Source organism: Aptenodytes forsteri, unplaced genomic scaffold (genome assembly GCF_000699145.1).
Source record: "Aptenodytes forsteri isolate BGI_AS27 unplaced genomic scaffold, ASM69914v1 Scaffold322, whole genome shotgun sequence".
In the NCBI taxonomy this organism is placed as follows: Eukaryota; Metazoa; Chordata; class Aves; order Sphenisciformes; family Spheniscidae; genus Aptenodytes; species Aptenodytes forsteri.
In genome coordinates, this window is record NW_008795045.1 from 928383 (window position 1) to 951324 (window position 22942).

At 38.5% G+C, this 22942-nt stretch overlaps 1 protein-coding gene across 1 annotated transcript in view; it reads right to left on the reverse strand.

Annotated features, from left to right (window-relative positions):
- CTNND2 (catenin delta 2) overlaps positions 1 to 22942 on the reverse strand; it is a 287386-nt gene that overhangs the window by 26920 nt on the left and 237524 nt on the right. The window contains exons 10-11 of the mRNA XM_009276983.2: positions 15804 to 16014; positions 12318 to 12402 (exon numbers count right to left, since the gene is read on the reverse strand). Of these exons, the coding sequence (XP_009275258.1) occupies positions 12318 to 12402; positions 15804 to 16014 (296 nt within the window). The remainder of the gene's footprint in view (positions 1 to 12317; positions 12403 to 15803; positions 16015 to 22942) is intronic.

Sequence of the window (22942 nt, forward strand, 5' to 3'; positions counted from 1 at the left end):
TTGGCCTTCTGGGCTGCGAGCGCACATTGCTGGCTCATGTCCAGCTTTTCATCTACCAGTACCCCCAAGTCCTTCTCGGCAGGGCTGCTCTCAATCCCTTCATCCCCCAGCCTGTACTGATACCGGGGGTTGCCCCGACCCAGGTGCAGGACCCTGCACTTGGCCTTGTTGAACCTCATGAGGTTCACGGGGGCCCACTTCTTGAGCTCGTCCAGGTCCCTCTGGATGGCATCCCGTCCCTCTGGTGTGACAACTGCACCACTCAGCTTGGTGTTGTCTGCAAACTTGCTGAGGGTGCACTCGATCCCACTGCCTGTGTCATCAATGAAGACATTAAACAGTACTGGTCCCAATACGGACCGCTGAGGGACACCACTCACCACTGAAACTCATGCTGTCCTTGGTTCTAGGTCAAAAGTTCTTGCACAAATACACTCAAACTAGACAGTTAGAGATCCGAGTGATTATTGCTAAGCTGTATGAGTTTTAAGGATATGCTGCTTCAAGCATGTAGTTTACCAACACACTTAGACTTTAATAATGAGAAATGCATATTCTTTTTTACTGAAATACCTTGAAGAGTTTTTGATTCGGTAAATAAGAGCTCTAGTATTGTTAACTCAAAGAGGAAGACACTATTGCACCAAAGCCTACAACTCTTATTTTAGAGGAACCACAACCTTCCCTAAAAGCACTTTGTAAAATTAAAAGTAATAACAACAATTTAGAAACTGTCAGTGAATCTTTTAATTTCTACATTCTGCAGGAAGAAGAAGCTATAGCTCTTTTATCAAGACAAACTGTATCAGCTGGTAAATGAAGTAAACCAATTCAGAACAAAGTACACATACTACAAAAGAGACTCCTTTCAAAATACAAGGTTTCTTTCTTCAAGTCTGAAATGGCAGACATATTTAGGCCATTTTTGAATTCTGTTAGCAGTTTTAGGAAGAGAAGAGGAAAGAAATGAGAAGGACTTCCCAGTATTTTTCCCCCCACCCATTATTAGATCACGCAGAACATCAAAGAACTGAAAGCTGGATATTGATACACCAGCTTAATATTTCATTGAACTTGGATTGAATTTACATGTACTGACCATATTAAACAAACACTTTGAAGCTCCTTATAGGACCCAGAAGAACGAGGATGATGATAGTATAAGTACAGCAACACAGAGGAGCATCAGCAAAAGATGCCCAGTGTTATGCATCAGACCATCACAGCTAGACTATTTACCTCTGCAAAGAAAACATGCTTTGATTGCCATAATAATAAATTTAATTTGATTTCCATCCTCTCTGTGCTGCTTGCGTATGCTATTATTACTAGTAAAAGTTCTACTGATCTGACTCATTTGCAAAACTATAAGCAGCCATCCAACATATCGGTTCAACTTTGCTGGGAAAAACTGAGTTTCTCACACGTACTCTTTACTACAGATGTGCTTTTACCTATGTCTGAACCTAGATATGCAAATATCAAGCATACAAGTTAATTAAAAATGTTCTTTTGTTCTGAATGGTAGAAATCATGTTCCTTGAACGACTTTTGGAAGAAAAGACTGACATGAATTAAAAATGGTTTATCTTAGCATATATCTTTAAAAGACTTTTGAAAGTCTTTAGAAAGACTTTTGGATTCTTTTCAGTGTTGTACCTCTGAATCCAGCTAAACTTTCTTTGCCATTAATTAATGTTATTTATATTTGTTTTAAAAATATAATACATTATTTAAGTGGACTAAAAATGTTCCCAGTCCCAAAAGACATGCAGATAATTTTCTTAGGTATCTACTTTGTATTCAAGTATTAAAATCCAATCTTATTCTGAGGAACTGTATTTTTGAGAGGAAAAATTCTGTAGATGTGACCTTCTACTTATGCATAACCCTCCAGATTCTGGATGCCTACTCGTATCTCTACCCTAAGGATATTTCAGAAACTTCAGTTATACAATTCCCTTCAGAAAGAAGGCTCTAAGTCAAAGATACTGACTCCTGGGCTGCATTTTAAATTTTCTTTTCTTCAGAGAAGTTCAAAAGGTGGAGTTCTTAGGGACAGACTTTACACAACTATGAGATTAAATTTCTCTCTTCTAAATCTGTACTTACTAACCTTAAAACGGACTTGGGTTTTCAGGTGAAAAATACCTAGTGGTTCCCACATAAGTCAGCTAGAGTTTACCATGAGACTCACTATCAATGCTGAGGATGCTTTAGCATCATATATATGTATGGCTCATTCTAGAGAACTGCTTGGACAAACTTTGGTTCTTGTCTTATTTGTTTAGCACCTCTTGCGTCTAGCAGGTTTTGGATGAGAATGGTGTCAGCTTCCATGCACCTCTTACTGATAATTTAGAGGAATTACTGCTAAGTCTGGTTGTTGAATTACCACTTGCTACAATGCTGAATGTTAAAGGAAAGGACTATCATGCCTTTAAGGCCCTCATTGGAAAAGCAACAGTCAAGCACAGCTGCAGATACATTCTACGCTCATAGCCCAAACCATTAAGGTTTATTCCTTTAGGAATTCCCAAGCTCTCTTTGCTCAGACATCATGCTTAAAGGCAGCATCTTCTAGGTCCATGCTGTGTTGTGAGTATGTTTTACATACACACACCCCCATTTGTGTATACATATATGCACATGCAGATAATTACCAGCAAAAATGCAGATACGTTGTCACACAGACATGCAAGTATTTGCAAGGAGTGCAAATTTTGGCTTTAATTGTGCTTAGTCATCATATCTGATTTTTTGGATACCATTCAGTAAAAAATCTCACAGCAAAATAGTGTAAGGATGGGCAAGGTCTCGCTTCAGCTAGTATGAAAATACTAACATCAGTATTGAATCTTCAGCACAGACTGTATCTTAGATTACTGCTAATATTTTAAATACCGTAGTAAACATGGAAAATGTTTTAGAAAGAAACATATAAATACTGAAATAACTGAAACATGACTAAAGGAATGGTAGGTGATACTGCATAGTAAAGAGAGTATCACAAAGAATTTAACTATGTAAAATGCAAAATTATTAAAATAAATGAAGTCTATTATACAGTAACTGATGGAATTCAGAAGCATAAAACATTTGAAAACATCTCCCTCTAACAATTAATGGAGAAACACAAATTTTGATACTCCATCATGTGTTGTCATTGTCATATAGGTAAGAACATTAATATTTTGGATTCCAAAAGATTTTCTACCCTCTTCAGGCCATGTAAAATATATATAAAAATGTTGTAATACCATAATGGCAATCCCTTCTCTTTCTAGTGTTGTCTTATACTGTTAATAAACTCAAAGGGGGTTAGAAGGACCTATGAAAAATATTACTTGATATGATGGATAAGCTAGGAAAATCAGAACATGATCTACTTTACTGCACAAGTGAAATGATAATTATTTGCATTAAAATAAAATTGAAACAACATTCAGTTTGAGTTAGTACTTTACTGACAAGTGAAATGATAATTATTTGCATTAAAATAAAATTGAAACAACATTCAGTTTGAGTTTACATTTTGTAATATTTTAGATATAAATTTTGTCTTTTTTTCTAAATTGTTCTTCTTAAAAACTAGCCAGAATGGTAATACAGCTAGGTGAAAACACTTAATATATTTGTGTTATGCCAAATGCTGAGAATCTCTCTCTCCTCCTCTCTCTCTCTTTTCTTTTTAAAAATTCAAGCGCAGTTTATACACCATTTTTTCCATGTGTGAATACTTCTGAATACTTCTGCATACGCCAAAGTTTTTACCTGCATAGCTCAGCTCAATTTATTTGTACAATTTGCTCTTTAGGCTTCATGATTTTGCTCATGATAAGTAAATTCCTATTGTATAGACAAACAGGATATTATTTAAGCAGGCAACTGGCAATGAAAAAGCCACAAATGTTAAAATTTACTTGACAAAGTTTTGAACGATTCTTAAAAAACCCAATCCCTGGGAAGGCATACGCAATCAAAAGAGCAGGTAAGTTAAATGGTAAGTTTATACTATGCAGTGATGCTGCCTAGTGCTAATTATGTTGCAAAAAGTAGCATCAAGGTAAAAAGAAAAACAAAATTCCAGACTAACGTATCATTCCTCACTGAAGAGGTTTTGTGTCTCTAAGAAAGAATGTGAAAAGATTAACAGATTATTCTTTGGTCTGCAGCTACTACCTATTATTTCCTGCAGAATAGAAAATATGCCTTTGCTTTAATGAAGAAATACTTCATATTTGCATGTGCATTGGGAAAGGCAAGCCTATCTTACACGAACACTGGAGACTAATATACAGCACAAAAAGTAGAATTAATAATAATTCAACACACACACAAAAAAATCAGTAATACCAGCTTTTTCTCCAGTACTGAAACCAATGACAATTTCATGTTAAGCATTTAACAAGATTGCCATTTGATAAAAAGCCACATTTAAAATGCTCACTTAAATGCGAATAACATGTTTTTAGGCAAGAAAGACTGAAACAGAAAGAAAAAAAGAAAGTATATATTTGAAGACTGTAATTTTTTCTGCTATATTGGTTATAGAATCTCTGTCTTCTAAAATTACTCAGATGATGCTTTAAAAAGGCTTGAATATGTTAATTCCACAGAAAATTTCCACATTTCCTGTATTTAAAATCAATTTAGGAATTTGCTTAATTCCTGACTAACAAAAGAAAGTAATGTCATATATCAGATGATGAAATGCTGGGCGTTTTAAATATCATATTCCTGTTAGCTAAAGATTAAAAGGATTTACCCTAACCTTGAAAGATATTTATGTCTAAAGTATTTAAATTAGATCTTCTCTGGTCTTCTTTCTTCCATGCAAACTTAGTAGAAAAAAAAATAAAATGAAAGAAATAGCATAACCACTATGTCCTGCGTGACCAGCAAAACCATATAAATTCCTATTTTCTCTAAATATTTTATCAGAAATGGTACACAGGCATATATATATTTAAAGGTTTCTCCATGGATTTACTTGAATGTTTTGCATATGTAGAAGGTATTTTGTTTTTGCAATAATGCCACAGAGTCACATTTTATTATGAAAAAAATGTTAGGAGGAAAACGAAAGACTACACTTGGTTAAGGAAATAAATGCTGCTAATAAAAAAATGCCCAGTCGTGCTAATTCTCGTCAACTGTCTGAAGGAAATATCCATTTTTCTTAATAGAGATTTGAAAATCAGCATTTTAAGAATTTAATTGACTCCTGGACACACCGATTTTTCTATAGCTATCCTAGTTTACCTGGGATCCTGTTACTGGAATGCGCAGCTATTGCTTTTTTCTTAGAGATGCCATCAGGCCAGAAAAGAAAGCAAAGTGCTTGATAAATTTAATCTGCTATTGCAACATAGTGCTTATCAATAACTGCCTTTCTGTTTGAAAGCTTCAGGCAATCAAAAAAGAGATTACAGAAATGCTAGAAAGCTTGTCAGGGAACTGAATGTAACGCACTTGTCCTTCTCTCTGGTATATGCTGTCCTCAGAGAGAGCAAAACTCTGCATACCTTCCTCACACGGCTGAAATGAATGGGACTGCTGTCCTAAGTGAAGCGAGATGCTTTCCATCTAGAACCTACAGGGTTCAGTAAATTAAATTGTATAATTTTAAAATACATACTCTAGTAAGGCTTTGTTACTTTCGATTCAAACATCTCCTGTAGAACTCTTTTGGGTACCAATCTCCGTATGCATGAAACAGAACAATTCAACACTGGTCAGCTGACAGCCAGAATACCTGGGTTGGGGAATAGATTCTGGTTTCTTGGCTCTGGGAGAGAGTATGCTGAGCGTGCCATGACCCAGAGTGGTGGGTTGGTGAAAATCCTCTGTCATCAGTCACACTGAAGCTTGGGGCCGCCCACTGCCATAAATCAATCAATCAGTCAATCATTTATTAATCAGGTACTTGCATTTTCATAGTTAATATAAAAATGGGCTCTAGACAATGCCTTCTCTATAATGACAATCTAGTTTTATATTACAGTGGAGGGTTTACCTTAAATTAATCCATCCTTTTTCTAAAAGGGTGACATATTAATCTGAAAAAGGCCTTGCCAATTGTATAGAAATAAATTAAGCCACACTGAAGGATCAGCACTGCAACATACATATGCTCATGAACAATCTGAGCACATGAATAGTTCCTTCAAGTCAAGCCACTTTTTTGAGGAACTATTATGTTCTGGATTTGGAATTTAGATTCTTTTATGTAGGGTTTAAGTTCTGCACAGACCTTTTCACTAGATAAATTTAACTTAAAGACAGCATCTTTTTGGGGGATGTCTGACAGACGATAACCTTACCAGAAGAAAATCCAAATGATGTGTTCCAAGTCTACCTGACAGCACGATGTAATTAACATTTTTAAAGGGTGAGTAGGTATACTTTACTTAAGAAAGGACTTTAGATTCTAGAACTCCTTGATCAGGGTTTTGAAGTTTATTGCTGGCAATTTTCAGGGAACATTTAGCAATAAAGGACCTTCTCATAGAACCATCATTTTATTATTCTGAAAGTCACATGAAAAGAGAGTCCTCTTCTAGATCTGGACTGGCTTAACTGCTTCTAAGGCTTTGGGCAATTCTAAATATCTTTTCCAGCCAATGACAGCCAAGGCCATCTTCAGAGTGACTACTCTGACTTCGTTAAATGCCTGTCACAATAGTATCCCCGTTGTAAATGGCACGCTACATGCTGAAGGACGACCGCCTTTAACAGCCTCCCTGGTTTCAAATAATTGGTTGTATTTTTATTCATATGGCAGGTGAATAGGACAAACATTTCTATTATTCCATGCAGAACAGAAACCTACGATAATAAATGGAAAAGAAAAATAATTTCTGCAAATTCATTGTGATCTCTACTTATATACTGGAAGACAGAATAAGTGTAAACATAATGATAGAATGTAAACGTTTTGTTGGAGCCTAAGTGGTTAGGCAAAGCAAACCAATTAATAGAAAACATATTCTTCCTGACAGTTCCTCCAGCTCTTTAATATTACACACATTTAATGCTAATTGAAGCTTGTTTTTAGCTAATAAATTTTCTTTCATGTTAAGCTCATTTAGCACAACCCTTTTGCTCAAATTTCCTCATGTAATTTAACAAGCTATCTGTGTTTAAGAGTAGTTGGTTATTTTCTTGAATATTGAGATAGGTAAGAGTTTACCAGCTAATGGAAATCTGCCCTCTTACAGTCACATCTGTATCTTCCAAGGTGTCCCCAAGTCTTCAACCAGCTAACAGCCTAGAGACTGGAGTGGGGTTCAGTGTTCCTCACTTGGAAATACGTGTCTTTAAAGAATGACCGTAGTAGTTCCTTTCACCTTGCTTAGGTGGCTAAACATAAATGGGACAGGACCTCTCTCTGGAGACTGCAAGCAGCACTTAATTCTCCTGCTGACTGTACAGGTTACCAAGATACCTGAAGAAGAGGGGTGTATCATGAGTCTGAAGCACAGGGACAAGTGGGATAGCTGCCCCACCTAGTTTTTCGTAAGTGCTGAGCCACTGACCCACCCACGGGGCTATGGACCATGTGACCATTAAGCACTTTTGAAAATCAGATTTCAAGTATTTCGGAATGGACTCATGAAAACAGAGGCAGATAAATGATCATTTATGAAAATGTAAGACTTATTTGTAGAGAACAAAGAAGTTTGAAAATGTCATGACATTAAAGACACTCTTTGGGAGACAATATTTCATCTACTGATGAAAAACTGTGACGATCACTTCTTTCTTACTTGCTAAGCTTTAGCAGTATTTAGAAATTAATCACCTTAAATCATCCAAACACTGTTTATATGGGGCTGAATCTGAACCTTGTTTTCCTCTTGGTGGGAAGTTTTCAGATTAGATTTCTGTTTCAGCCATTGTTCAGCAAACTAAACGCTATTTTCCATGATTAAGTACCTGCAAGTTAAACTTCTGGGATGACTGGCAACTCCTTCACTTCAAGACTAAATTCATTGCTTCCTCTTGCTCTGTCAAGCTTTTTTTTCCCCCTATAATTTCAGGACTGGAAACATTTATGCTTTTAATAACTCTTTCTTGTTAACTGTGTTAGGATAGTGCCAAATTAACCATGCCAGGGAATTAAATCCTCTTTTTCCCCAAAGCACAAGCCTACAAAGGACGGTAAACAGTCACCTCACTCTCAGATCTGAGCACTGACTGTTCACTTTCTCTGCCTTTCCCGAGCCAGCGCAGCCTAACAAGACTGTGTCCCCCATTAAAGCCACAGCACAGCTATGAACTGGAAATCCTAGTACACTGGATAGAACCTGTCAGTGGAGGGTACAGGGTGTGACATAGCTCTGCAAACACAGTGCATAAGGTATTGTGACTTACAGAGCTTTCCAAGTGGAAACTGAGACAACAAAGCCAATGCCTCCTCCTCTTGAGTTTGCAGCTCAAGCTGTAGGAAGTTTCCTCCTCTTCCTTGAGTTTGCAGCTCAAGCTGTAGGAAGTTAGAAATCTATCCATCATTCTCCTGAGCCAGAAAAGCTACAGTCTCCACCTTAGCATGCTTTCTAGAGAATAAAAAGCTATTTGAGAAGAGAGACCAACATTCAAAGAGTGCACCTCCTGTTGTATTAGCTATTAATAAATGGGCACAATGTTCCTGCTCCAGCAAACTGAACGAAAGCAACACACAAACCTTCAATCCTTACTTTTTGTAGGATCTTGGAAATCCCAGGACACATCAGATGCTGCAGACTACTTAGCCTGTCTCCCCAGTAAAGTTCAACTGGCTGCAAAAGTTCCAGCTCTTGCTTTTGAGGCCTTACAGAAAGACCTATGAAATCAATAGGGCCTTCTCATTGCTTTCATTGGGAGCAGGATCAGCCCACTGCAGAGAAGTTCCTGGGTACCAGAACTCTGAGCTCTGGACTGTCAGAGCTACATTGCTTGCAGGGTTTGTTCTGTCCATCTGCTCTGCTTTTCTTTTTAAACACAGCACATGGGCTAGCCTGAAACTCTTTTTCCAGAAACACTTACATCTCTAGCTTAACTTGGCTTACCAGATTTAATTTTCTATGCTTTCTACCTCACTGACTTGTGGAATAATTTTGCATTTTTCAGGATGAAAAAGATGGATAGGACCTTAAATTTTTGTGTTGTCAAAAGATACTGTTTGTATTCTTAGCCAGATACACTATAACCTTGAGACAGGGTATATGGCTTGATTTGGTCAATGAAGTAACTGAGTCATTGCAGTTGCTGCTGCAGTTTTTGGCTTTGAATAGACCAGAGAAACAGGCAGTATCTGTCAGACACTGAGTGGCACAAGGAAATTTGTGCACACTACTATTCTTCTTAAGCAATACAGCTAAGCTGGCACCCTGAAATCTGTTAAATTTGGGCTATTTTTACGCAGAAGCTGATTTTGACAGTGTCCTTACAGGCTGCTTAATTTAGGTTTCGCTACATAGGCATATTAACGTTATAGCCTTGGTTAAAGCTGAAGAGCTTGCTCACCCATGACGGGATGGAGCTTGCAGGAAGCATTGTATACCCTGCTTAGGGCAGCCCAGCTAATGGCAGCAGGTGGGAGACTAGTTTCTGACTCCTGCACTTCTCTCCACTTCAGAGCCAGGAGTTCACTGGGGAGTGCTGCAAGTGGGAAATTGGTGCCTATGCACTTCTTGGCTTTTGGTCCTTCACAGGTGTGGCAAGTCATTAGGTGACCACATCAATCCCCAACTCTGGATGGACTTTCTGTCAGTGCAGTTTATATACTGCCAACTATGGGATGATTCCTTTAATGTTGAGCAAAAATAGAAAAGCGAATGAGGTTTTCATGTTTTTGCTGATGCAGTCATATTTGGACTAAATATACTGACTACTACTGTATCAGCAGTAAACATATATTGCCTTCTTTCCCCATTAATACAAAGGATACTACTTCTATTCTTTTTATCTCTCCTTACTTACTCTACTGTAAACATGTAGCTCTAAAATAGACCACAATTCAAACTATTTGGTTAGACTGTTTCTCAAACAGTAAGGTAAGTGCTGCTACTTCTTCTTAAATGTGATGTGATGCTTGTAATTTCCTTGTATTACAATACAAAATTGTGCCTCTCTGTAGGCCACCAATTCTTTGAAAGTAGTTGTATAGCTGCTTCAGTACAGAGGAAGAAATTGCTGATGGTTGTGCAATGGGATTTACCTGCACTTCAAAAAAAGCTCTGCAAGTGCAAGATACTGCAAAGTGCTGATCATATTACACTGTCAGCTGTGTGTTCACTCGTTTTTACTAGCAGATCACATCGACCCAGTATCTTTATATTACATAACTAGCTGTTTATTCATATAATGCAAACTTTTCTAATTTTCCTATCATAAAAACATTATTTTCCCAACAGTGGTGAAACTCGGACAGCCAGCATAAGTCAGCCTACTATCGGCAAGTTTAATAAATATTATGGACTTTATAAAGATTACTCTATGTCTTTTAACAAACAGGAGTATCTTAAATTAACTATCTGAACATATTTATACAATGCTTAGAAGCATATGTAATGGCATATAATGAATATATAAATATGTAGTAGAGACTGACCTTCATTTTAAGATTTTGTGAGGCTGGTAGGAATTAGCCAATATAGAGATTAATAAAATGCTTCCTGAGAATATAGACAATCTGTCTGCTACGAGTGTCCTGGAAGCTACCTCAAAGGCTAGCCTGCACTATTTTCCATACCACAAGTATGTATTTGTGGCCGCAGAAAATGTTCTTTTAAGCATGCAAGGTACTTTAGTACCCAAACATGCTTAGTATGTAAGTACATTACCAGGCATTCACATTGGCAGCCAACAGAATGTCCTTTAGGTAGCAGTATACTCAGAAGCCATACAGCATATAGCTTACCTCATGCATGGAGCAACCCTAGAAACCGCTTTTCCATCACAGCATATATGTACAGACAGAAGGTTGGAAATGAGCCAGACATTGTAAGAACTTCTAAGAGATTATGGTGCAATAAAGTTCAGCCTCTACAGTGCAGCCACCCACATGCACAGAAGTCAGGCTATGCACACTTCCAGTGTGTTACTGCCTTGCGTCAAGAAAAGCCTCCTCTAGCTCATGTTTGTTCCCACCTCTTAATGGGACAGTTGAGTATCAGCTCGTTACTTGGAACATCTTCACATTTGGTATCCCTAGGGCTGCCAAGGATGACTGAAAATACTGGAAGTGAACAATGGGAGAGACTCAATAATCATCTTCCTTACTGCTCAGACTTGACACGAGCAGGGCTGAGGCATGCAAAAGAACAGCATTTCAAACAGAAGGTCAGCTTCTGCCAGTTTAAGATTTGGTGCATGCTCTTCACGTAACTAAGTTCTTTTCTTGTACAAAATACATACAGCACAGACTACACTGCTGTGAACCTTCCCTACTTCACCATTCTTATGCCTCAGACTTAACCAGGACCTGAACTTTCGTGCCACATGAAGCCTTAGCTCTCTTTGCTGAGATTACAAACACAAATATCAATTAGATCAGCTGTGAAGTTCCATGTAGCAAGAAGACCTTTGAGAACTACATCTGCGGGCTGATACTCACATGGAGTGTAATTCAGTTTGGAAACATTCAGCAAGAACTACTTTAAATGTTGTATTTACTAAGTAGACGCTTACGTTTTAAAAGCTATATAGGATGTTATTTCACAGGATTGTATTACCGTATCGTGATTCATTTTTAAAAGATTAGCAGGCCTGTGGGAATGGTATGGTACTACAGACTCCATAGACTGTCCGAAAACGAAGCATATGATGCTATTTTCTGCTAGCCGACTGGAAGTGAAGCTATCAAGTTTCAGCCCAGCTCCACATGTAACTGGCCCCTAAGCACCACTCCTTCAGATACTCTTGTTCACAATCTCATGAGGAAATTTGGGAGCTGAAGGGCTGGAAATCTGGTAATCTCCTCAGGACAGGGTGGGGAGGTGTAAGAAGGAAAGGTACAGTAGGAGAGCTTGCATAGGTTTGTTCTATGAACAGAGGACTTCATTCTCCAGGGCTGTCAGATCCAGCACTTTCTGTATGAATTCTTTTGAAAATCAAATTCACGTCCCCTTTTCACCACCACATGTATTTTCAAAAGGTATTTCTATGTTAGAAGTAGAAATGAGGGAAAAACCCATAGCTCCAAGTATCTGAAATTTTAAACTCTAGGTCAATTTGCAGTTCACATAAATGTTTTGGTCTAAAGTCTCTCAGCCCCCAAATTTGGGTAACCATATGAAAGATGACAAATCTAGAAAAAACCCAAGCCTTACCTTCTTGTAGAGACTTCTCAGGTCTCTGTACTGCCACATACTATTGAGGACCTGAGATGCTGCTTTCACCACTTTTGGCGAATGCCTGTTACACACATATATTAAAAAGGGAGAGAGAGAGAAAGAAAGAGTGAGAAAGAGACTGTTAAGTACAAAACTCCATTCATCTCTATTTTCAAATGCATTGCTATGGATTTAAACCCACAATTAAAATTGTGTTTTAAATGTACCATAAGATCTTCGGTTGGCATCTTGGAGACCAATGTGTTTTTAAGCAAGGGCAATACGTGTTATTTCTATAGTACTAATTATTCAGTGAGGAGCAAAATGTGTGTTCCTCAGCACACTGAGAACAAGGATTCATGCCGAGAGCATAGTAAGAGGAATGGGAGAGGCAGCAATTGGCAAAATTGTTGAGGACCCTACTGGTATTATGTACATCTAAGAAGATGTCCTGGCTACAACTTTTGGCATAAAGGACAAGAAGTTAGAGCCAGAGTTTCTTTCTCTGTAAGCTGCCAAACTTCAACTCATGACAGCGTGCTCAACACATTAAGCACCTCTTAGCAGTGGCCAAAAGAAACACTCTAGATGGGTGATGAGCACTGTTTTTGAAGTGCACAGCCAAGATGCAGAAATACAACTGACTATAAAAAGTCATGACAAATTTCATTAGGAATCCAAATTAGGACTTGCATCTTGCTCACACCATTACCCTTTAATGACGGCAATGTAATGTCATGTTGAAAACCATATATAACTTCACATGGACTTTTTCTTCAGAAAAGTTTTGAAAGAAGCTCTAAATTATTGTTACAATCAGTTGGAGTCATATATTCCTCTTTGGATAGGTAACTTTAAAAAAAATCTAAAAAAAAAATATCAGAGAGTATTCAGCTCAGTGAAGAAGGGTCAAATAGAAAAGGTCTGGGAAGATAACCCAGCCCATTGAGGAAGCATACACTGCGTGGTTAAGCCCTTGTGCTGTACCAATAACACACATACAGCAGTAGCGTGCTAGAAAACCTTGCAAAGGCCAAACTCTGGAGTGAGGATTGATGGAGTTTGGGGCAGTATTGAGGTGATTCATGTTTTACTCAGAAAAGGCACATGGATTGCAAAACCAAAGAGAAACCAGAAAACCAGCAGCATATGTTACTGGTTTGGGCTGGAAGTCTTCTCAGGGGACAGGCTCTGGTGCATCCTGTGACCTCTGAGAGGGACCACTGGTAGGCTGACACTCAAGCTGGTAAAGCAATGTTCGTGACAACTGATTCAATTAACTTATACAGTACTTCCCTAGTAATTTATTTGGTGCTTTTTTTCCCCTTTTCTTCCATTTCTCACCCAGAGTACAGCAGTAGGTGGGTAATTGGTGAATAAACAGGAATTTGATAAACACTTTCAAGCATAATTGTTTTTATTATACTCCCAGCTGTACTGGCTAGTGGGGTGCTGGTAGCATGGAGTAACCAGGAACATAACCGGGCCAACCATACTGTGAGTACTGAGGAGAAACAGGAACTATGCGAAGCCAATATGGGCTTGGCCAATATGACCTTATGAACACCAGTTTTCTCATGCTGTCATACAGGGAAAGCACTCAAGCCCTGGGCATGTTCCAAAGGCTAGCGGGGCCAGCCCCACAACTCCTGGCACTGATACACACCAGGATGCATGGCCAGCTAGTATCCTGTGCTTGTAGAAGCAGACGCTTCATACTGGACAAGATAAACTCATACTGAAGTGTTTTACTGTATTAAACTGAGCATGCCAGAATTTCCTATCAGTCCAACAACCAGCAATTCTGATTTTTAAACAATGGATTACCTATAAGAAACCAAACCAAAGCAATGGTGAACAATGCAAACATTTCTGAAAGTTGAAAAATGAAACTTTCATTTAAGATAAGCATCTGTAGCACTGTGAGTTGACAGGTTTTCTTGTTCTAGGACTCTGTTACCTGTAACAGTAATAACACAGGACCCCAACTAAAAGTACTTGAGAGGAGGGATACATATCATGATTTGGAAGGGCATTTTGGAATTACTCAACACTACCTGGGCTAAATACTTTCATTCAATGTAGATATGTCTTTCACAGTTATGAGGGATACTTAGACAGGGAATTATACCCTTCGATCCTCCTAAAACTACCCATGATACTTTGACAATTTCAGACTCGACAGGTACTTATAATCTCTACCAGATAATGAGCAGGTAGACAAATGCATTATTCTGAGGAAAGACACGTTCAACTTAAGAGAAATGGATATGAACCTGCTTGCAATATCAGTACCTTTGATCTAGAAGATATAAATAAAAAATGTAAATAGGTTTAATAATAATAAAAATGCAAATGTAAATAAATCGGCAGAGCATGGGGAGCTCCCACAACTGGAATCACATACTTTGTTACGCTACTACTTTTTACCCCTTACAATTAAAATGTGAGAATGTTTCAATAATGAATTTGGTATGAAAAGAAAAGGGTGACAATAGAGGAAAAGAAATGTGATTGAATTATATTGGCAATGCTCCGATCACATAGGCGAGCATAAGTTCTCATACCAAATGTAGGGTGCATAAACTTTCCTTCAGGTTGTGGCCTGGCTTTGTGGGGCTCTTTTAGAGCTCTGATGCTGCAGTAGGCTGTGTGATGAGAGCTTCAAGTAGGTGGACTGATGGGTTTTGTACACTACAGTGAAGGCTTTTTGTTTTCAAACTGCCATAGTCCCATTGCACTATACTTCTGCAGGCTGACAAATATGAGAACCAGGCTATCTGTTTTAGGCAAAAGAAGGATAAAGAGTGAACTCTTCATGAAGAGTGCGTACATAGGAAAACAGACAAGATGAAACCATAGCTGCCCTGAAAATGTCACAGTCACGTGTAAGATTTTTGCATGTTTTGGTGCCTCACAAAGTAGCCTGCAGGTATCCTAATGCTCTCTCAGAAGCAAGGTGTTGGGAAAATCCATGGACCATGTTTCTACTATGCCCCACCTTACCAGCAAGCCGGTGGCAGAGAAAAGGGTGCTGTGAAGAGGGACAGTGACTTTACATTCTTCATTCCCAGAGCAAGAGGAGCAGTAACAGAACTGCAGTGAGGTCCCTTCCTTTCACAGGATCCCTCCACCTGCACGTCACCCCTTCCGCAGGGTGCAATCCAACAGCTCTGGTCCCTAATGTTTTTCAGGATCTTCTGGAAGTGCTTAGAGGTAGCGGTTACTGTAGGCAATTACTCTTCCTTAAACTCCATGTGCAGTGCACTCCGTGCACTGCTGATGGCACGTCAAAAATAAACCACAGCAGAGACTTTTGCTATTGGTATTGTCTGTTTCTTGTCACCTTTCACACTGGGCATATGATTTCTCATGAAACTAAAGTATTCAACTCACGACTGCACAGAGGAGGCAAACACATTCAGGACTAGTAATAACTACTGGAGATGTTAAAAAAGGTGCAAGGTGATTTGCAAAACATACTTGTCTCCTTTACTCTTAGATATGCCAACCAGTTTCTCAATGCCGCCTGCGTCTCGTAAGGCCTTGGCATTCTCCATGTTTTTAGTGATGACTTCATGCAGAGTGCAGCAAATGGCAGTAACGGTGTCATCAGACATGGCCTTGCTTGCTGAGCTGTTGCTGTTGTTAGCGCCTGGCAGTCGGTGGACCAGATCCCTCATGGCATACTTGCCTTTGTTGAAAGAAAATGAAGGGAGAATTCAGAAGATACAGCAATAAAGGGTGACGGAGAAGTACAGGGAAAACACGCAAGACTATTAGCACCATTTGCATCATTGCATGTAATCTAATTGGCTACTGATACTATTTTGGAGCAAGCCACATTTATATGATTACATGTTCAAGCATTTCACACATTAGGGACTCTGTTAATATTTCCATATTACATCAGTTGGAGACTTCGGATATGGGCTACATCATGTCCTTAGGAGAATGAAATGACGATAGTAAAGGTCAAGTATATGTATAAAGATAACCTGAATACCACAACTTAGAGAACTTGGCAAGTCCTCATCTCCCACCACACAACTCATAACTCAAGTTACTATAAATAAAATGTGCATCAGTTGTTAAAAACACTACAGTGAATGTAAAGCCAATGACATTGTTGTTATTGGTGAAAAAGTCTTCTCTGAAGGACCAGTTTCACTGTACAAGGTTAATTCTATACTACATGCAGTACTTCAACTAGGTTCGTGTTTCTATGACTTCATTGCTTATCCAGTGCTCAGAGACGACACTGCACTCTTCCACACATCCTTAGTTGTATGGTACTGACCAGAAAGGAAGCCTTTCTGAAATCTGTTCCTGAATGATATTTAGAGATTATTTTATGTAACACTAACTCCCAGAACTTCAAATTTCCTAAAATGATAGGCGCAATGAATTTTTAAAATGGTCACATTGAACTGAAGACATGAAAAAGGAATTCTGTTATTACAAATTTTTTCATGTTTAAATGAACAAAGATTTTTTTTCAAAATTACACCTGAAAGTCATGTAGTGCTTGTGAAAATAACACAAGAGCAGCTTCTGAGAATTTATACATAAATATATATAGTATAAATGTAAATATATATAAATGTAGGGCAGGGTTAGCACCGGCACAGATATACGAGAAGCCTCACACCAGTTCTAGAGGGTCACTGTTACGGTAGAATGGCAGCTCAGTCCTTCAACGTGATGAAGACAAGATCAGAGGGGGCGAGGGCCTGATGAAGTTGTTGCTGAGGTCAGCGAAACAACTCTGAAACACGTTCAGTGCAGCTGTGCTAGGAATTGGCATACAGCAATCACCGTGAGAAGACAAGATCAGAGGGGGCGAGGGCCTGATGAAGTTGTTGCTGAGGTCAGCGAAACAACTCTGAAACACGTTCTCAGTGCAGCTGCTAGGAATTTGCATACAGCAATCACCGTGAGAGTGTATCATGCAGGATGAAAAGGACAGGAAAATTGGGAAAAATAAATATAATTAGTAATCTAATCTACATCACATTTTATGAATGAAATAATCAGGTATGATTATTGTACATAGTATGATAATTTAATCAGATTTTTTGATAACTTAAAAAAGTTCTGATCAATTAGTATTTATGAGTACTTATTAAAAATCTTATTTCTGAATTCAAAAAGTCAGTTGTGTGTGTCCATATTTCGAAGAAGAGGTAGGAGGAAAATCACATCTTTTAACTATCAGATGTTAAATTGTTTTTATTTCTCACAATTTTGCCTGCTGTGGTAGAAATACAGCCAGTCATTTGGTACAGAATATTCATGCCTGCTGTTAAAAATACAGCCAGTCATTTGGTACAGAATATTCATAGTACAGATAAAAAATAAAATCTCTGTACTGAAATGTTAAATTTAAAGGTTATCAAATAGATTTTGTGGTAATGTGAGATCTTAGAAACTACTCTATATCATGTAAAAACTTTCCTGATTATAAAAGCCTAAAGTTACCAACAAAATGTGTGCAGTAGGATTTGAATCTTACCGCTGCAATACAAATACAAATCTTGTCCTCAAACATTTTTATTTCTTTGCACTTAATATTTAATTGGTCATCTGCGTTCTTAGCTTTTCATTAATATTACTAATCTCAGATGTAGTACAGATGTTAACACCACTTTCTCTTTCAGAAATGGTTTGTTTGAGCAAACTGAAAATCTTTTTTTCCCCTAGACATATATGAAACACAATTCAAGAACAGCCTGAAATGCTATTTACATCTGCATCTGTTTGTTCTTTGTAACATGAACACATTAATAGCTGCTTATCACTTACGGTGATTACTTCAGTCTGTAGCATATAGTAAATATAGCTTACGTATCAAAAAAGTAAAATAAACCATGATTTGCTGTAACTTTTACTCTTCCAATGCAGCGTCTGCCTCCAGTCAGGAATAAGTACAAGTAGATAAATCAGATCAGTGAGATACTCTGCTTTACTCTGTACACACATCCAGAACAGACCAATGTTCCTTTTTCCTTTCGTACCTCACTTAAAGTGCAATGGAGCATCTCACTGTCTCAGTCCTCTGGTGGAACCAGATGACAGTGATCATTCCATTAGCAGCCAAAGGCTGTGTCCCTTAGCTCTGGGTATAAGGAAATCTGGACGGCTGCCCCAAGCAGATTTCTTTCCTGGAACTGGCCTAGTGTTCCAGGCAATAGTATTCATGCCAGTACACATGCCTAGACACACAAGATGCTTCTTACAATAAATAAAGGCTTTGGAGCTATCAGGAGAAGCTCAGTAGGAAAACTAAAATAAACGCAATCAAGCACTGTGCAGCGAAAGCCAGAACTGCCACCTCCAACAGAGCTGCTCACACATGCAGGTAAAGCAGCTGACTGCATAGACAGGCATGGCTGGTCAAACTGTCCTTCCAGAGGTTCATCACAAAAAGGTGGTACACCAGCTGAAAGAAGAGGGGAGTGGCTGGGCTACAGAGTTGATCTAGGCCACTGTTTCCACGGTCTTAAAAATTTATTAACAAGTGTAACTGTTAACATATTTTCTGTGGTTTTAGTACTCTGAACACTTTGTTAGCTATTTGAAAATATATTTGGGATGAGAAAACCCCTGCCTTAGCCTTAAAAAACATGTCATTACTTTAATTTAATTCAAAACATATGAACTTATATTGAAAAAGCAGTAAATTTGCTTTAATATAGAGTTAAATCATGAAAGTTAAAAGTTAAGGACTATTCTTTATACTGTCGAAAACATTCCACAGTAACTTACTTGCATTCCAAATGCGTTTTCTAAAACTATACACAGTTATACAGTTAATAAATTACTGCGTTATATTCACAGACAAAAATTCAGGTATCAGTTAACTTCTTTTATCTCAGTTATTTTCCTGCTGCTTTACAACAGGCATGAAGGAGAGGAGAGTCATGGTTTTTTTAGCATTAACTACAGAAGAAATCCTACTCTAGTTTAGAGTGGTGTAAACGTTGAGTAACGCCAATGAAAGTACAGCTACCGCTACATCAGCCTAACACAGCTGACAACACATGTGATCCTCGACTTTTGCATTAGTGTTTGTTACAATCTGCAGAGCGTTTGCATTTAGAATAATTTTTTCAACGTTAAGAACCTCTTCTGAAAGTGGACTGAAACGTATAATGGAAACTAGTCTTGTAATGTCAGCAAAGTTTTATCTAGCACTACCAGTAGGAAGGCTGGGAAATTCAACTTGCAGCTCAAGAAGTCTCCCTGGGCTGAGGAAGTGAGAACTGATGAGGGTCCTGGGAAGACAGGAGGATGTGTGTGAGAATGATACTAAAAATAAATAGCATTGTTATTTTTCATTAGGGTTCATACAGAACTGCTTTGATCTACAAATAAACTGATTTTTTATTTGAGCAACATTACACATTATAAGACCCAAAACTGATTTGAAGATTTACATAGTATGATTAAACATAACCACCACCTTCACAAGGAAAAAAAAAATCGTATTTATTTGTTCCATTTCACTCATAAAGGAAGGAAGACAGACACTAAATAGCTATAATTTGGGGGCAGTGTCAGAGGAAAGGGGTTGTCCTGTAGGTTTTTGGGACAGCATTTTTCTGACACTATACATTTTGGAGTTATTTTTCTAAGATAAGACTTTTATCACTGTTTTATATTGAGAGCAGGATTCGTCTATTTCCGTACACTAAGTCTTTGACTGTAAGATGGTAAGGTTTGCTTACTAAACATTTCAACAATGCAGATTTAACATCTTTTCCTTTGCATGACAAAGGCTCATTAGCACCTTAGTACATGCCTCCATTACTTAATTCAGGAAACTTTTTCCTTCATAGGATCAAACTGACAGCTGTCCTAAGAAAGATTCTGCCTTCACAGCAAAACCGTAGAGCAAACTACTCTTCTGGTAGATTTAACAGGAGCAAAATCATCACAGCTAAGGTTCCACTTCTGGAAATATACCCTTACTATTGCCTTGAGACAAATTCACTGCTGGTGTAACACCACTGACTTAATTTCCATCTTCACTCATCTCTGAAAAATGACTTTGACACATTGGCACGTTTATTAAATAACACGTTTGTTAACTAGTTTATTAAACTAGTTTGAGAGAACAAGACTAGGAAAATTAACCTATTGAAAACACAAGAAACCTCAAATGGATATTAATTCAAACTAAGAACCCTGTCCTAGAGGTAGAGCTTGCTCTAATAAAAGCAATACAACATCATTTCCCCCCCCCTCAAAGATATCCATTAATTCACATAGTGTAGCTAGATAATATAAAAATAGCAAAATGCCACCACATTTTGTTGTAATGATACAGATATCCTAATCCAGAACTACTAGGTGTCTGTATGTAACAATGTATGTGAATTTTTTTCTCTTGGTTCTAACACGTGTGCTCCATTTAAATTTCCAGACATACATGTTTTTGTGCATTTTCATCATCCTTGTGTGTTCTTAAGACCATTCAACTTCAGTATTTCACAGCCTTTTTGGAAAGAGTATTACTGGGAAAGCTTTTATTATTACTTTCAATCATTATTTAATAAATGTGCCAAAACCATCTATTTAATTCGGGTGGAACAAATTTTGATCATGAGTCAGTGTATTCAACTGATAGTCTAATAAATTAGAGTGTATTCATCACATGATAGCAGTGGCAGAAATACCACTTCTGAGTTAAAGTGGTTAAATTTAAAGACTCTTTAAAAAGAGTTAATTTGTGCACCATGCTTTCTCTTGTCAGATACTGTTTTTTTAAGGTGCAACTGATAATCACTATTGGTACTAGGGTAGCATCTGAAAGTGCCCCTTAAGGTCTAGATGTCATTGTACCAGAGAACCCTGTCCCTTCACTGAACACTGGAAATCTTCAGCACATACCGAGGTGCAAGAGTGGGCTGTAAGAGCCCACAAAAAAATGATTATGCTTAGTACAATATGTAGCAAACTCTGGTCTTGGACTGCCTAGGCAGTAAAAGGTATTTTGTAGGCATCAGAGCAGCAGTGAATCTCATGTGATTAAAGAGAGTGAAGGTTTGTTAGTTTTCATAGGGAGATTTTCTTCTGCCACTGAAACACTTGAGGGGGAAAAACTACCCTGAATTTTAAAGGCAAAATAGATTAAGAAGTAAGAAATGCTGTCAGACTGGGTCTTAGAGCCAAACATGCAGTTTTTTGTGGGACAGAGGAGGAAGCAAACCGAAGAAGATGAAGCAGGGTAATGCCGGAGCTGTTGGGCCAGCAGCAAAGTTAGTGGATGGAAGAAGACAAAGTTATATTTTTGAAAGCAAGAAAGGCTGCAGTACTGAGGTTGAGAGACACTTGTCCATGTGAGTAGACGATCACTCCTCAGACTTTAGGGAGCACTAGGAAAGGTGTAGATGAGTCAAGAACAAGAAATAATCTACCTGATATAGCAATGTTGGTTTATAAAGGACGACTCCGATTTCAGAAGATAGAGCTGCACAAACTGAAATAAGGGTCATTAGCCGCCCCAAAGCTTAATGCCCTCTCGCTCAGCACTGAATGACATGACTGCCTCCAGACAGGCTTTCCACCACAACCACTGAGCCAGTGACTTTGCTATCCATCCCTATCCGTAATATATAGTCTCTAGCATTGCTGACTGCAGCCTACATTGCATGTGAAGGAACTGTAAGTCACAACAGTTTGTATACAGCAACTCTCTCTTCCCTTTGTCTGGTGACTTCTGGTTTGACATGAGTTAAGCTGTTGACAGGGCAGATTTATGCAACTCAAATGCAGTGGCTACTGTCAAACCCACATGGCCTGACCAGTGCTAGGTAATGGTCTGTGATGTTGCTCATCACAATAGATCAGTTTCAAGTTCCTAAGACCATGGTGCTTGAGGTAGTATTGGATGAGGAAAGTGGAAAAAAACCTGAGCAGTAGGATTGAAAGGCATGCACCCAAAAAGCATGGGCCCCACCACTTTGAGCAAGTATCAGAGAACAGATGATTTTGGATCAGTTTGGGATTTAGGTGTAAAAGCAAAGCTAAAACCATTTTTTAATCATGTAGGGGGCAATTCATGTGTCCAAATGTAGGGGGCTAACGCAGTTTCAAATGCCTTTAGATACCTGAGATGTCTGCACAGAGTTAGCAGACCTATGGAAGATACACAGCCTTCTGGAAAAGCAACTGAAGACAAGGTAGGATGCCGTATGGTCTTTAATGTTTAGGCACCTGAATCTCACTCCCAATGTTTGGCCAAAAATGTTTTTTAGATACCCAAGTCCTTTTACTTCTTATGTTAGGGATGTGCACAAACATTTATAATCTCTGGCACTTCAGAGTAAATGCGTACAAAGGCATTTCACGACATAATGGTGTATATGGTCTACCTGGACTTCAGTAAAGCCTTTGACACTGTCTCCCACAGCATTCTCCTAGAGAAGCTGGCGGCTCACGGCTTAGACAGGTGGACTCTGCGCTGGGTAAAAAACTGGCTAGATGGCCAGGCCCAGAGAGTTGTGGTGAACGGAGTTAAATCCAGTTGGCGGCCGGTCACAAGCGGTGTTCCCCAGGGCTCAGTACTGGGGCCGGTCTTGTTTAATATCTTTATCAATGATCTGGATGAGGGGATC